Here is a 17,171-nt window from a genome sequence, read left to right as displayed (position 1 = left end):
CCTAATCAATAGATCCACTTATTCACCAATATACCGACACTAGCGCCGCTGAGGGTAATATTCTCTGCGAACGCACAAAAACTTTTTTCAGAGTTATTTACTTTAAATTGCTATTATTTCATATCTGATTAGCCTGTTATCACGATTTTAGTATATATACCTTATTAGAATTTCCTCCTATGTTCTATATACACTGGGAACGTATTAAAGCTCTTTTCGGGGCTACTTTATTTGAATTCTTACTATCGGGTAGTTAATTTCATGTTATTACATAACTGATTTCACAATTTAAGTATTCATATCTTATTGGGAATTCCTAAAAACAAGATCCTGTGTAAGACAGTTCGGTATTCTCAATAACTGAAGAAAGACCGTTTTAAGGGCTACATACTTTGTATTGTTGTTACTGGATTAGCGAAGCAGTCTGGATTGTTATCCTACTTTAGCATTAAAGTCTCCCATAACCATCTTAAAACCTCGACTTGATATGCTGTCAAGGTTTTTTTTTTGAGACAATTGTAAACTTTTCCATTTCTTCATCATTTGCTATAATTGTTAGCGCGTAACGCTGTACCAAACTAATATCTTATGGTTTTGCTTTGAGCCCAATTTTAAAGACTGTCTGAGATGGGTCTGTAGTCTAAAAGTGCTTTTTTTTAGATTTTAGATAGAATTGTCTTTAGACCGTGCTTGTAGTCAGTTTCTTTCAACTTTACTGAGAAAATTATTATTTTTTAGTCATGAGTTTTAAAAATTTCACTACTTGTTCAATTTACTTTGCATATACCAAGAATTTTTATCTTGTTATTGTCTATTTCATTACATATAATATTCAACTTACCCATTTCTTTCAGTTTTCATGTGTTCAATGTTCCAATTCTGAACTTTGATCTAAGTTATTTTCCAGTAGCACGCTTATCATTACCAACCTGACTCTCCACTGTCCAATGCGCTCCTTAGTGACCCACGCGACGAGCGATGTGGTCTGAAGTTTCAGTATAGTCAGACGTATCATAGAGAGTGGCCAGGAGAGAAGATAAGAGAGGTGGAGCCCTCAATGTTCCTTTCTCAATCGCAGTGCCAACTAACCGACGGTTAATTTCTGCCGTATGAATTACAGGTACACTGTATTACGCCAGGCATTTATCATAAAGGTCACGAGAACCATTTCTTCATCATCTTAAGCTATCCACTGCCTTATTGCCAACAGCCTTACAGTAACCCTGGCACGAGAAGCTAAAAGGTGCTATCCTTACTCAAGAAAACCCTAGGTTGCAGTTTAACGTCATTCCCGCAACAAATCCACAGTTCACCTCCTAAATATTCATTCTGCTGCAATTCTCATGATTAATTCATAGTTAATGTACGAGAATAAATATTGGAACTATGGTTCTAAGTGGATCACAGCATTCCACCATTAACGCCGAGATAACAGCTATAAGTCCAAATGAAATTTCTTTTGATCAATGTGTCTGGTACATCATAATCATTCCTGGATGATTGTTTTACTAAATGATCTATTTGAGAAATGGGTTACAAAATCATTGTCATTCTGTATCATTAAGAGACCTTTTAACAATGGAGTGGCTCATATAAATGCATCTGAAACTGATTATGTTTAAACAATGTCTAAATTTCTGGCAAAACATTGCAACGAAAATTGTTTTCCTTCCATAAAGATTTTAAATTGTGATAATAGAATGGAAGGAGTAAAGGCGATTGAACCGATACCAATACTTGCCAGGTATATAATTTATCGTCTGTTGAAACAGGTTGGCCATAATCTTGTCTGAGATTTTGCTGTTTCTGTTGTCACTCTACCTTTATATATCTATATCTACAAGCATCAATGTTTGTTTGTCTTGAAACCACATGACTATTTCTCAATTTGCATAAAAACCTCGAGTTCGTGGTCCAAACTTGGGAATCAAGATATTTACATGCAGTTGTAGTAGAGTAGATGTAGTATGAAGAACAGAAACGTTGTCAATTTTTGACATCAAAATCTGTTTTTCACTCTCTTTCATAATATAATTGTTTAACTAGTTTCAGATTGGGAGCTGCGGCCATACTGGATCACTTCTCTCATCGTCTCTTTTTACTTTTATCTCTTTCTTTAACTCTACTCGTGTTTTGCTGTTTTACACATTTTCTCACATTCGTCTCATCCTGGCAACCAACTACTTGACAGAGAAGGGCATCAGAACTGCTCTTTACCCTTTCTACAGTCCAGACCTTATTCCCTGTGAATCTTGGTTATTTCCCGGGCTGAAGGAGAAGATGAAGGAGGTTGTGACAAAGGTTTTGGTCATCTTAACTTTAGAAGACTTCCATGGGGCTTTCACGAAATGGCTGGAGCACTACATCAAGTGCATTTAAGTTAGAGAATACTACTTTGAAAGAGATTAGAGTTCTGTACTTCTTGGAAATTAATAAATGTCTCTTTAGGAAAAGTCTCAAAACTTCTGGAATGCTCCTTATATATTGGAATATTGTAGTTATTAAATCTCCCCATTGAAAAACAAAGTATTTCTAACAGTTAGTATGCGGTTTTAAATTCCGTGGAAAGTGGGAAATAGTTTATCCTTTAATTGCTTTCTATTTTAATTTGTTTATATTTGTTAAACATTAGGCAGCGACCTGTCAGAATCGTTTGCATGCCGGGCAAAATGCTTTACAGTATTTCATCTGTCTACTTTCTGGGTTCAAATTCCGCCGATATCGACTTTTCCTTTCATCCTTTCGCGGTAGATAAAACAAATACCGCTTGCATACTGGGGTTGAAGTAATCGACTTACCCCTTCCCCAGAAATTGTTGGCCTTGTACCAAAATTTGAAACGTATATTTGTAAAACATTATTCTAAATTAATCGGATAGTTAATTTTGCACTGTGTTGGAAGAAACACATATAAGTACATCAAAAATTGGTTTAAGTTCATTAGTTGAAGAAAAAAGAATTGTTTCTATTTAACCAGCACCTGGACATGTTGGGTACTTTTGCTAGTTTTTTAAAAAATATCTTTTACTCGTTTCAGTCATATGACTGCGGCCAAACAGGAGCACCGCCTTGGAGAATTTTTTAGTCGAATAAATCTACCCAGGACTTATTTTTTAAGTACTTATTCTATTGATCTCTTTTGCAGAACTCCTAAGTTATAGGGACGTAAACACACCAGCATCGATTGTCAAGCGGTGATGGGAGACAAACATAAACACAAAGATACAGGCACACATACACATACACAATTGCACATATATTTATACGACAGGATGGGATTTTTTCAGTTTCCGTCTAATAAATACACTCACAAGGTTTAGTCGGCCTGAAACTATAGTAGAAGACACTTGCCCAAGGTGTCACACAGTTATGTTAAATATTTTCATATACGGGCTCTGATCAATAAGTATCCAGACTGTTGCCATAGTAATGAAGCTAAAGCATGCAGAGTGAAGCCGCTTAGCAAAAATTGACCTTGAACTCTGGGGTCCATGCGCGCTAAGTTTTAACATTCTAGTTCATTTCCGCTGTTTACAACAGTGCTTGGAAGTAAGGTGTGTAGCGTGTGATCATCTCATTGACCATGATAGAAGAAGTTGAGCAAAGAATCTGCATCAAATTTTGCCAAAAGTTTGGCGATACCTGCTCAGAGGCGTTAACAAAATTTTGAAAAAGTTTTCATTGTTCTTGACACAATCAAAGAGTTCTTGTGCAATAGAAACCCGAGTGTCAGCTGAAAGCAGTTTTGGCACAAACTTGGCAGACACATGTCTTATATCCAAATCTTCAGTGATAATGGAGTGAACTTAATCGTAACTAATCTGCAAATCCTCTGATAGCTCACGGATGGTGATTCGACGATTTCCCTTCACAGCTGCACTCACATCTGCGATGTTTTTCTCAGTTCTGCTGGTTGCGGGTCTTCCTGAACGTTCGTCGATATCGATATTTTTTCTGCCATCCTGGAAATGTCTGAACCCCTCATACATTTGTGTGCGGCTCATACACTCCTCTCCATACACTTTCTGAAATTTTACGTAGGCCTCTGAGCGGGTATCGCCAAAACAACTTTCTCTGTCATGGCCAATGCGACGATCACTACACACGTTCCTTCCAAGCACTGCTTAAACATCGGCAGTGAGCTAGAACGTTAAAACTCAGTGCGCATGGACAACAGAGTTCAAAGTCAAGTTTTGCCAACTGGCTTTACTGTGCGTGCTTCAGCTTCATTACTACGGCAAAAATCCGGATACTTATTGATCAGACTTCGTATGTGCTTATAAATTTTTTGTGGGTGGTGGAGGGATTTTTCATTAGAGTAAAACTTTTTTAATCAGTTTAAAAATATTATCTTCCTGCTGTGTTATAATATTTTCCTCTGAATTATGTAACCATCGTATTTTATATATTACAATAATTTGACGTTAGGTGACTTGACAATCTGGTATCGGTATCTTTCTAAGTATAAAAATAATAATAATAAATACTGAGAACGATATTGGTGTCGCTACTTATCAAAGAAATATCAAAATTACGCACAGAAATGACAAAAAACGATTGCTTGAATGAGATGTAGCTTATACATCGTGTATTTCTTTTTTTTTCTTTTTGTCAGTCAGTGACTTCTAACTTGCTGTCTTTGTCAATGGCTGAAATTTGATATTTAGATTCGAGAAAGGAAACGTAATAAAATTGTAATGAAGAAATGAAAACAATATAGGTATGAGATTTCAAAGCAAACAAAATATTTCTCTGTATTGAATGGAACCTGGTATCGGAAACGATAGAATATTCCTCATGTCGGCTGGAGCAACTATTTTAGAAAAGATAAATATGAATTGATGTTATTCGAGGAGGGAACACGTTCAGCTTACGACTGACAGAAAGTATTAACCTGTGTGGTATATAGTAACTGTCAATATTTCCGAATAGGTTCTATTACATTCTGTTCACTTCATATCTTTTTGATTGTAAATCACAGGAGGAAAAGAAAATAATCGATAAATATCAAAATATAAAGATCGAGTAACATCATTTTCCAGTTATTTACTTTATAGAAATAGTTTAATTAGCTATTTCTGTCTGAGATTTATATTTGTAAATGTTTTTACTTAAATATAACCTTACTCCAAGAATAGATTACTACTTGCTTTCGTAAATAAGAATATATATTTTATCTGTCTGTGAATGTAGTATCTTCTTATTGATAACGTTTGGTTACTTTCATAAAGTCAAAACTACCGAAATGTTGCTTTAACCAGGAAATATATTTTGATGTAATGAGTGTCATTGTGAGGCATCGATGATGCTGGAAAACATTTACATTTATGTGTATTGTATTGTAATGAATCTGAAGAGAGCAATAAATAGTAGAGATTTAAAAAAAAAATTGAAAGTTTGATACAGAATAACACAGGTACAGAATTGAAATGAATTGAGATTGCATTTTTAGATCATATGACAATGTTAAAGGTATTCTATAATAGGACAAATTCTCTATTCTCTGTCTTCAGATTGCAGTTATACAAGGCTCTAAGTCACGAATTAAAAATATCAATTTTCGAAACTCTGTGATTCCAAACCGTAAGGTACACTCGCCAGGAATGTCTAGCAAAAAAGAAAAGGACAAAAATTACTTGTTAAATTTTATGTTCCGATAAATTCTAAATAATTGATTTTCTTGTAAGTTCCCCAAACATTGTGACTAGTGTATGTTTAAAACATTTGTTTAAGATGAGTTATACTACACACAATTATCAGTTTAAAGAATACTCTGATGCAGAGAGACTTGAGACTCGAGTACCATTATACACTGAAATAACCATTTCTGACTATGTAAGTGGTTTCCGATGCAAGTATATTTCGGTCAAAAGTAGATATTTTGTTGGGACAGTTCACTTGTTGGATTTAAGAGGTACTATATATTTGCTTTTGATAAGTTCCCCAAGTTAAGCCGAATGAGAATGAGTAAGTGTTAAGAATATTAAACAGATTAACTGAAGAAAAATCGATATTAAATGTGTAGCGTAATTATTTTAATATATTACTGCAAATCACTTAAAACGGAAATTAATCACATATTTATTTTATCTCTGTTTTATTTCGCTGCCAGTGTTCCGAAGGAATCTTTTTCAGCTTTTGTCAGGTTTTTATTTCTATATGAGCACAGAATATTTATTTCCTGCGTCTTTTGAAATGAATTGAGAAGCTTCATATGAGAAAATTTCAAATAAATTGACTGAAACAAAGGAAACCTAATTCGGATGGAGAAAAAAGTATGGAGAAAATTAAAGGGAAAACTAGGGTGTCGTTGAACAACATGTTCGTGGTGTGGTCAAATTTGAACATATTCTTTACTCCAAAACACTCTCTCGTGTGCGAGTCTGAAGAAGATTTTGTACACTCTGGAAAAGGAGGTGTGGTGATGAAGCTTTATAAAAGACACGAGTGCCGGGATGGTGGTGGTCCCGTGTGTCAAGAGACGAAGTGTGTTGGATTTCTTAGAGTTTAAAAGATAGACTAGATAAGCTTTTGGAAATAAATTTTCATTTTTTATTGGAGAAGAGACACCTCACTGAAATCACTATACCGTTTATCTTTCATTATTTATGAGCTCACAGAATATTACTGCCTACATTTACTATTACTAAATGATTTAAGTACATCCTACTCATTCTTTTTTGTACATCAGTTCATGTTCTCTATGTCTAAAGTCAGCTCAAATAAAGTTGAAATAACCATGAGAAGGTAGTTGAACATTTAAAAATGTTCAACGGTTCAATACCACAACAGCTGTCACAATTCATTTTATAGGGAGTAAATATAGGAAGATCCATATAGAATTTTTTTTTCAAAGTGGCTGTAAACATCTAATGAGGGAGTTCACTGTTAATGAAACTAAAACCAACATTTAAAAAAAATTTCAATTCCATTTTCAGCTGAAATATTATAAAGTTTCCAACTCATGTCCTGTACTTCTCCACATTAAATTAAGAATATTATCGTTTTTGTGACTGCATTTTCCCTGCTGGTTCATTCTTTTTACAAGTAACACTTTTACAGTTAAAAAGTAATCGGTTTTATCTTACTCAAAAAGTACAAAATATAACAAAATTAATTTTTCTTGAAAAAAATTAAACAATAAAATTAAATTAAATGTTGCAAATTGACCAAAAATAAATTATACAAGAATGCTAATGGAGAACTCAAGACGTAGAAAATGCTAATAAAATAGCGGTAGAAGAATTGAATGAAGTTACTCAGAAAATATTACAGTAAATATCAATCGACCAGTTTGGGGCAACAACGGTTTGATCATGTTAGCATTCCAGAGAAATACTTTGAAGGTACCACGAATTACTTCGCTAACGTGGTTAAAATAAGTTTTAGATATTGTAAATAACCTTAATTTTTGAAACCTGGTGATATGGTCGCTTCCTTTTCAGTTCTCACAATACCTCAGGAACCCCTTTTTGTGTATGAAAAACAATGCTATCCTGGATGTGAATGGAATTATAACTGAGGTCCAGGGAAAAAACCGAGTCGTACCATACGATTTTAGCCGTGAAGAGAAAACTATTACTTATTTCAGAAGGGTGAATGTTGTTATTCCAAAAGCCGGGAAGGAAGTTGATTTCGAAAAGTGAAATTTTGGAAAAAATTATTCTCTAGAAATTTTACTCTTATCTCAAGCATGTTAAGCGACGACAATGCAGCTTCCCTCATTTCTCCTGTTGTTCAACACGCATCTCCACATGCGAAAACGGGTGGCTGGGTTTAAAAATGTCCACAATATTGATATGAAGGTAAGGTGGGATTTTGAAAGACGGGAGGGGTAAATAAATAAAATCTTGTAAGAATTCTTTTATGAATTGTAATCTCCATAATTTTCCACAGGAGATTCATAAACAAATTTAACGTAAAAAACAGTATGTGTATATTGGCGGGGGTGGTGTTAGCCAACATTTTAGAAAGGTATTTTTTGGTAAAATCTGTTGAAAACAAGATTCTGAAGAAACTTTTGAAACAAAACAAACTAATTAAATAATCAAATAGTGGGTATTCAACATGTCCGTCACAATATCTTTTCCAATTTTCAACTGTTTGTAGAAGCCATTGCAATTTATGTTCGGATTCTATTGTTTACTTTATGCATTAATACGTGTGTGTGTGTGTGTGTGTGTGTGTGTGTGTGTCTGTGTGTCTGTGTGTGTGTGTATGTGTGTGTGCGTGTGTGTAAAAAATCAAAGTAATGGTGAAAGACAGGTACGAGAATTAGGACAAAAGAATAGCTTGTCCTTCTTGAATGCCCCAGGATTCATACAGAATAAATTCAAGAGAAGTCTTACGACTGAAAACACTCGAAGGTTTAAAGATGTCTTACGGATGAAAACAAACAAGATAGAGATGAAAAACAAGTGTTTAAAACGAAAACAAACTAATTCAGAATATACGCAAATATATCATTCATCTTAAAACAGAGGCAAACGGGAGATACTGGTGTAATGGAAAATACAAATACCGTCGTCTGGATAAGCAATACAAATAAAGAGAAATATTGAAGACGTGTGGTCAGTGTGATGCTCAGAAGGCATTGGGGAATATCAGGAGGCCGGCAGAAAGAAAATGGGGATAATGGAGGGAGAAAGAGATAGAGAGAAAGGCAAGGAGACAAAAGGGGAAGGATAGAGCAAGTAAAAGAAAGAGGGGGAGAGAGAGACTGAGCAAGATCGGCCGAAAGAAAGATAGTAAGGGAGGGAAAAGCAAGATAGAATGAGAGAAAAACAGGGAAGGGGATGAGGGAAATAGAGCGGGAGAAAAATAGTGAGGGAGATAAGGCAAACTAGAGTGAGAGTAAGCATGAATGACAGTGAGAGAAAAGCAAAAGTTACTATGAAAAAATGACGGTGGACGCTGGAAAGGAAAATGGAAACGGCGGAGGACGTGCCCAATAATTAACAGAAAGAACAAAAGATAGCTCTTTACTCTTTTACTTGTTTCAGTCATTTGACTGCGGCCATACTGGAGCACCACCGTTAGTCAAGAAAATCGACCCCCAGGACTTATTTTTTGTAAACCTAGTACTTATTCTATCGGTCACTTTTTGCCGAACCGCTAAGTTACGGGGCCGTAAACACACCAGCATCGGTTGTCAAGCGATGTTGGGGGGACAAACACAGACACACACATACATATATGTATGCATATACATATATGTATGCATATATATACGAGGGGCTTCTTTCAGTTTCCGTCTACCAAATCCACTTACAAGGCTTTGGTCGGCCCGAGACTATAGTAGAAGACACTTGCCCAAGGTGCCACGCAGTGGGAATGAACCCGAAACCATGTGGTTGGTAAGCAAACTACTTACCACACAGCTACTCCTGCGCCTAATGAATAAATCAATTTTGTCAACTAACTTTATATCCACAGTCATCAAGGTTTCGGAGCTTGCAAAAGGTGAAATCGTTCGACTGGAAAGCACCAAGATCAAAAGAAGACAAAATGAAGACAAGTTTTACGATCTAAAACAAAGGGGGCGTTGAAAAAACTTGACGACTGAAAATATGAATGAGACAAGAGTCTGCTATAAAAATAACAAAAACCAAAAATAAACATGTAGCAGTGAATATGCAAAGGTATCTTTCGACTTAAGATAGAGACATACGGAAAATACTACAGTACTTATTTATACTCTGCATCTGTTTTTTTTTCTGGTTATTCGCAGCAGTTTGTTATTAACCGTAAAGACTCGTGTGTTTCCAGTCGTAAAACATGTCATCTTGTTTTGTATGTAGCTTGGTACTTTCCAGACAAATGATACCAGCTTTTACCAAGATGGTATCTAAATAAAAAGGTGGCCATTGATATGGGTTTATCCATGTCTATTTTAGGTCCTTTCCGATAATTGTTGTACATGACTACAATTATTTTTATTTTTCATTTCACACGAGCAGCCATATTTTTCCTCACACACATATACATCCATACATCCCAAGTAAGTTTTATGTATATATAAAATAAAAGAAGGAAAATGTACACAGTTTACATAGTTTTGATGTATTTTTTAATATATTTTATAAAAGTGTTATGCTGTCGACCGGTTTTGTTCTCGCTAATCATGACATTGAAATTATTGTAATTTCGTATTTTCTTTAGATTTTAGTCCATGCTGTAAGTGGAAGTTTGTGAGTTTGTGAATGAATCAACAAGTAAAAAATGTAAGGGGATATAATTGGTGATCATTATTATTTTGAACAGGGGAGGTAATAACTCATTTTGGGAGGGAGAGATAAATGAATATACGAAAACTCAAAAGCTAGAGTAATGAGATGAAATATTCACAGTGATGGGTATGTAATTATGAATTAAAATATAGACTGAGATCAAAGTTGATTATGCGTTCGTATTTAGGCGTGTTCTGAATTTTTCGATAAATAAATTTTCAACTATTTTTGTTGCTTTTTGCATTTGATGAATGTTGTTCATTTTTACATCCCTAGTGAACATAGGTAGATTTCATACAATAGTGTTGCATGCCTCATTGTTTCTAGGGTTGTGACTCGATATATATGGTAGTGTTTTGAAAAAAGACTCCCGACAAATGTGAAGCTTCACACAACAACCACGAAACCAATGGTTAAAAATGTGGACGCCCAAACTGTGGAACATACCCCAACCTACTGGAAGACTCAGAATTCTTATTCAAACTTGGTTCACAATTACCAGGCAGTGGCTCTCATGGCTTCTGATCTTAACTGACTGGAAGTGTTATCATGTACATTGCTTTGTGTTGTTATAAAAGATGAACTACAGCAAATATTCTGCGCAATACCACAGATTTGCTTGTCAGTTGCTTGACCTTAACCAGTTGAACAGCTCCCTTAGTGGCTGATAATATCTGCATCTCTTGTTATGGGCAGGAGTAATGGGGGAACATCATAGCAATGTGTTGGGAGGAATTCTTTGGAGTTTGAATAATTCACCTCTGGAAACATCATCCTTATATAAACTTTATTCAGGGACCTTTTGAGTGGGATGGGCTACTCGTTTTCAAGAAAATTCCAACTGGGCCCAACCTGTAAGGTCATGTGCTGTTTATCTTGATATAAGATCACCGTGTCATGCACATATGTACCTTTTTCAGACGGGTAGTCATGATGGCTATACTAGGCTCCCTATAGTTGTACCCCAGTGTCACTTTGATGGCATGCATTGCTCTCTCACCCAATGATGATGATGATGATAATAATAATTATACATATATATATATATATATATATATATAGATATTATTAGGTATTGCTAGAGTCTGGTGTTTCATTGATTACTCTCATATTGAATACCTTTCTCTCCATAAATTTTCTCTATCGTCCCGATATCGATGCAGATTTCAGTATTAATCACCTCTCGTTTAGATGTTTTAAGAAATCTTGTTCGTACTAATTTATTTTTCAAAAATAATAACGATAGTTTGATTTAAGCATTATATTATACCAAGTGCTAGTCTCTTTCCCATTTGATTTATATTTCAAATAAGTTTGAGAAGGTTTACGGAATTTCATTCCTCTTATTGGAACAAAAATTATAAAGGAACAAAGAGACTGTACTGCTTAAGATTCACATCTGTGCAATACTCACCGATTTTTGAATAGACATATTTTAACGTAACTTTTGCTTCTTACCGAATGAATCGACCCCATTACTTGCTACTTAATTCATTCATTTTTGTAAAACCTGATACTAATTCTATAGGCTTCTTTTGCCGAGCCGTTAAATTACAGGGACGCAAACACCTACGCCAGGTGCCAAGCGATAGAGAAGACAAACACATACACAAAGGCACACACTAATATATGTATATCTGTATGTATGTATGTATGTATGTATGTATGTATTTGTGTGTGTGTGTGTGTGTGTGTGTGTGTGTGTGTGTGCGTGTGTACGGCGTGCTTCTTTAGTTTCCATCTACCAAACCCACTCACAGGGCTTTGGTCAGTCTGAGGCTATAATAGAAGACACTTGCCCAAGGTGCTACGCAGTAGAACTGGACCCGGAATCATATACCTGGGAAGCAAACTTCTTACCACCATAGCCACACTTGTGCCTGAAAAGAAAAAATAATGAAGTTATAGGCAACCAAATTACACATGTTAACAATCATGAATTGTGGAAGTTGAAAAAAATCTATGATGTATACTGAACTAGATGGTATTCAAACGTAATACATTTAGCAATTCCACTAAATTGTTTTTTTCAATTAATTGTTGCAAACTTGCATATATTTTAGAAACTGCTCCCGAATTTCCTTTTGTCAGAATAATTTCTTCTCTAGTAACAATATTGTTTCTTTTCACAGACGTCCTTCAAAAAAGTTTTCGATCTGGCCAATCCTTTGGCGAACGGTCATTCCGTAACGCAGTAAGTCAATGTTCTCACTTGCTATCTCCAAAGCATATTTCATGTCAATTTAAAGAAAAAAATTTTTGTAAGTCATACTGTCTATTGAATTAATGAAAATAGAACATTTTAACAGCGCATTGCAATGAAATCCTACTTAAAAAAAAAACCAGGTCGAATAGCTGCCATATTTATAATAGTCAATTTTATACTGGTTCCAAATTTTGGCACAAGGTTAGAAAGTTCGGAGATAAGTCAATTACACCGACCCTAATGCTCAACTGGTACTTATTTTGTCGATCCGGTAAGATGAAAAGCAAAGTTGACCTCGACGGAATTTGAACTCAGACGAAATGTTGCTAAGCATTTTGCCTGGAGTACTCACGATTCCGCCAGTTCACCGCCTTAATAGCGGCTTTTATATTTAAGTATAAGGAACTATGTTATGATATCTTATGTTAGATTAGAACTTTGTTGCAAGTCATTTTTAAAATGCAGTGAGTTTGTTTAAGCCCGCAAGACTCAATTTAAAAAGTATTATGACAGTCAGAGATTTATTTATTTACGAGTGTCAATGCACGAGTTACATTTACTGTAATCATGTTGTTGTTGGCACTCCGTCGCTTACGACGTCGAGGGTTCCAGTTGATCAACGGAACAGCCTGCTCGTGAAATTAACGTGCAAGTGGCTGAGCACTCCACAGACACGTGTACACTTAACGTAGTTCTCGGGGATATTCAGCGTGACACAGTGTGACAAGGCTGACCCTTTGAATTACAGGCACAACAGAAACAGGAAGTAAGAGTGAGAGAAAGTTGTGGTGGAAGAGTACAGCAGGGTTCGCCACCATCCCCCGCCGGAGCCTCGTGGAGCTTTAGGTATTTTCGCTCAATAAACACTCACAACGCCCGGTCTAGGAATCGAAACTGCGATTAGGTCTAATCTATTATTAATCAGTTTGCTCTTGTCCCTATATTAAAAAATCTCATACATTTCCCTAGAGCACAGTTCACACTATCTCTATAAGGCTACGCTCTCCATATTATCTCCCATTTAAGGCTAAATCCGATCTCGCTTTCTTTCAGTTCCCAAATCTTGCTAGATAAGGACGTACCGTTGGCTTTATGTTTGAGTCTAAAAGATGAAGAATCGTTATCGATACGTTTTTTCTTATTTATCGAACATCCTATATATATATATATATAAAGTTACGAGCCTCAGTAACGATTGTACTTTTATAAATTACGTTTTGGATTAAATATCGACCTAATAACGGAGAGAGGGAATTAATTCTACAATTGCAACCGGGAGCATTACTACTATTAATATTGTTGATATTCCTATCATTGTTATTATTATTATTATTATCATTATTATTATTGTTATTGCTGCTGCTGCTACTACTACTACTACTACTACTACTACTACTACTACTACTACTACTACAATCAGTGTTATTATTATTATTATTACTGTTATTGTTTTACACTATCATTCAAATTCACCTCAGCATCAACCGGCATTGTGTCCGTAATCCCTGTGCTAGTATATACTTCGGAGTCACAGTCTATACTGTACATATTAAATGTTTTAGTACTATTGTTTCTAATTCCTACATCTCCATTAATTTTATTCTCATTGTAAGGGTTTAAACTAGTGTTGACAATACCAATATTATTATTATTAACTCCTCTTGATGATTTTATGTTCTTTCTATTTAACCTGGCTATGGTGGTACCTATATCGGGGATGGTAGAATACGAGATTCTAACTGTCTTACGGGAAAATATTCTATTATATTTATAGGGAACTTTATAAACAATATTACTCATTGTATCCTACCTACTCTTACTGGAAACTGGGAAAACAGACTTTCGGAAACAGCTGCTTGAATTTCCCCATTGTTGTCTCTAACCACCTCTCTCTCCCTCTCCCTCTCCTCTCTCTCCCTCTCCCTCTCCTCTCTCTCCCTCTCCCTCTCCTCTCTCTCCCTCTCCTCTCTCTCCCTCTCTCCTCTCTCTCTCTCTCTCTCTCTCTCTCTCTCCCTCTCCCTCACACACACACACAGTCATTATGCCTTTGGTACAGCAACAACCACAAAATGTTATTTTCTTTTTCTTAATTTTGTCATTTTCTCTTATTCTATATTCTGAAACATATGTAACTCACATTAAAAGAAGAAAAAAAAAACCTCTTACCCCTCACTTCTCTGCTTCATTGTACTTTTCACATTGAATATAAGTCAAACACTGTAAGTGGATGTGTGAGAAGCGAAATTTGAATTTTGAAAAAATGTATCTATAAAGCGACATTTTCAGTCATTTATTTAAACTTTCTCTGCTAACTTATCAAATTCAATTATTTGAAATAGATGGGTCTTGAGATTTAAATTTGGTAATTTTCTAAGACTTTAATTGTTGCGTAAACCGGGCTCCATATGAACCTTGGGGTCCATATGATCCTTGAGATCCCATATAATATTTTGTTGCTAAAATTTGTCTGCAATAAATTAGTTATACTTCTACAATACACAAAATATTTTTACAATATTTTAAATAGAATTTCTAATGCTATTTAACTATAAAAATATAGTATTTTATACATCGAGTTGCTATGAGGGTTCATACACTGGTGCAAAGAGACTAGAAAACAATTATATCGATCCAGCCTTTTTCTATTCATGGAAAGGTAAAAACCAATGGTGTAACCTTTACTTTCTACCATTCGTAGTTGTTTAGATATACTGTGTAGTATATTATAATGAATTAAGTTATCTAATATGTCAGCGCATTCAATATATTCTGAAACTTTAAAATGCTAGTTTCGTTGGGTGCCAGTTTCTAAACATTATAGGTAGCTATAACTTATTGATCACTCTGTCGAAAGAAGGTTGTCAGTTTTCCTTTGACGAAGGTCTGAGAAGAATTTATCCTACTTTTTCTGCTCAGAGAGAGATAAAACCTGTTGCGTAAACACTGCTTTTCTTTCAGGTTGAAATTGTACATTTATTTAAAAAGGTACACCTTGCATTTGAAACTATCTTTTATTAAAACAATCAAACGGTAGAAGCAATCGAGACTGGAACTCAAATGTTAACAGCTTTCAGACTCTGTAATCTGCTATTTAGCATACTAGGTCTGTGTTGAATTTCTATCTGCCTTTCCTCCGGGTCGATAATATAGGACATATGTGTATTATGTGTTTCAGCTGACTATTTCTTCCCCACCCGCCTCAAAAGAGCTACAAACTTGTACCAATATTTGAAGTCATTATCACATTTAGCTGTGAACAACATGCTAGAGAATGTAGGTAGACAGAAACTGCGGGAGCTTGAAACAGACACACACGCGCACACATGCACACAGGTATATTACTTGTATACGGAAATGAGGCTGAAACCGGCATAAATATGAATACCTGTATGTTTAAAATATGTAATGCTTTGCTGTGAAATAAAACAGTTCCGTTATATCAATAGAGAAATTTTAGTTACGGAAAGTATTAATATCGAATGGCAATATTTATCGCAGTATTCGGTGTTAATATTTATTTATAATAAGCCTACTTGCTATTTGAAGCATCAATGAGTGTTATTCTATAAATTTCTTTTTTGCAATGAGATTTGGTTGGTATGCAGTGAGTACACTGAAATCACATGATCTGGCAGTTACCGGTGCCCACGCCAGACGGTTCTCGTCTGCTATCGATATACGCTTGTGCTTTTAGTACCGTACGCCTATATGAGAGTATCTCTCAAGATGAATACTGTAGTATTCGACGTTCTAATAATACATCCACGTTATATAACTGACTTTCCTTCCACATAACCGGAGAATTATTTTACTGTTGTTTCCAAGCTGTGAAAATTAAACATTGACAACAAATGAATCTTGCTTATTCCAACTATGTACATAAATTATACTTTGCTGATTATAAATGCATCTTTTATGAATGTTTATATTTTCTTGGTAATAGAAAATAAGCGAGTAATAAGCATGAAGTTTTGGCTCAGAATTTATAAGTGGCACGTGTTAAAATTATATTCATTCTTCATTCATACAACAATATAATTTGTATGATAATCTTTACAAAATCTAGGAATAAAAAATTTTAAAACAGGAATCGGAATATAAATTACTCATTTTACAATATGTTAGAATTACTTGAATGTTAGTCATTCAAGAAGCATATATACAATACAAACAAAACATTAAACGTGTGCGTTAGTGTATGCGCCTGTCTCAAGTATGTGAGGTTTTATGTATGTGTGTTTGTGAATTGTAAAGAAGCTCAGTGATTCACAACCTGAACATAAGAAATTCGATAAGTACAATAAGTGGTACCCTTAAGGAAATTTTGATACGATCGAATAATAACTCTTGCGGTCAGAGGTGAGCATGAGTCCAGTCTAGTGACTACAAACAGTAATGGAAAGATTGTATACGTGTGTGTGTCTGTGTATATATGTATATATGTATATGTGCATTTTCTCTCTCTCTCTCTCTCTCTCTCTCTCTCTCTCTATATATATATATATATATATATATATATATATATATATGCATACATACATACATACATATTACATGCATTCATACATGCATACATGAAACTTCATGCTGAGAATATGCATGAGATGAAAAAGAGCCTTGACCTAGTTACAACATTCTCAAAGGATGTAATGTTAGAGTTTGGTCAGGATAAATGTTACACGGTTATGAAAAGGGGGAAAACTATAAGCCAGACTAGTAGTATCTCTGTTCTATATT

The 17,171-nt window shown here is 35.0% G+C and overlaps 1 protein-coding gene across 1 annotated transcript in view; it reads left to right on the top strand.

Annotated features, from left to right (window-relative positions):
• The window catches only part of LOC106884049 (dual 3',5'-cyclic-AMP and -GMP phosphodiesterase 11A), a 389,181-nt gene that overhangs the window by 143,010 nt on the left and 229,000 nt on the right, over window positions 1-17,171 (top strand). Inside the window, exon 6 of the mRNA XM_052973868.2 lies at window positions 12,361-12,422. Within this exon, the coding sequence (XP_052829828.1) occupies window positions 12,361-12,422 (62 nt within the window). The remainder of the gene's footprint in view (window positions 1-12,360; window positions 12,423-17,171) is intronic.

This window comes from Octopus bimaculoides, chromosome 16 (genome assembly GCF_046866305.1).
Source record: "Octopus bimaculoides isolate indiv1 chromosome 16, ASM4686630v1, whole genome shotgun sequence".
Taxonomy (NCBI): Eukaryota; Metazoa; Mollusca; class Cephalopoda; order Octopoda; family Octopodidae; genus Octopus; species Octopus bimaculoides.
Note: the sequence above shows the minus strand (reverse complement) of the source record. Positions and strands in the feature narration are given on the sequence as shown.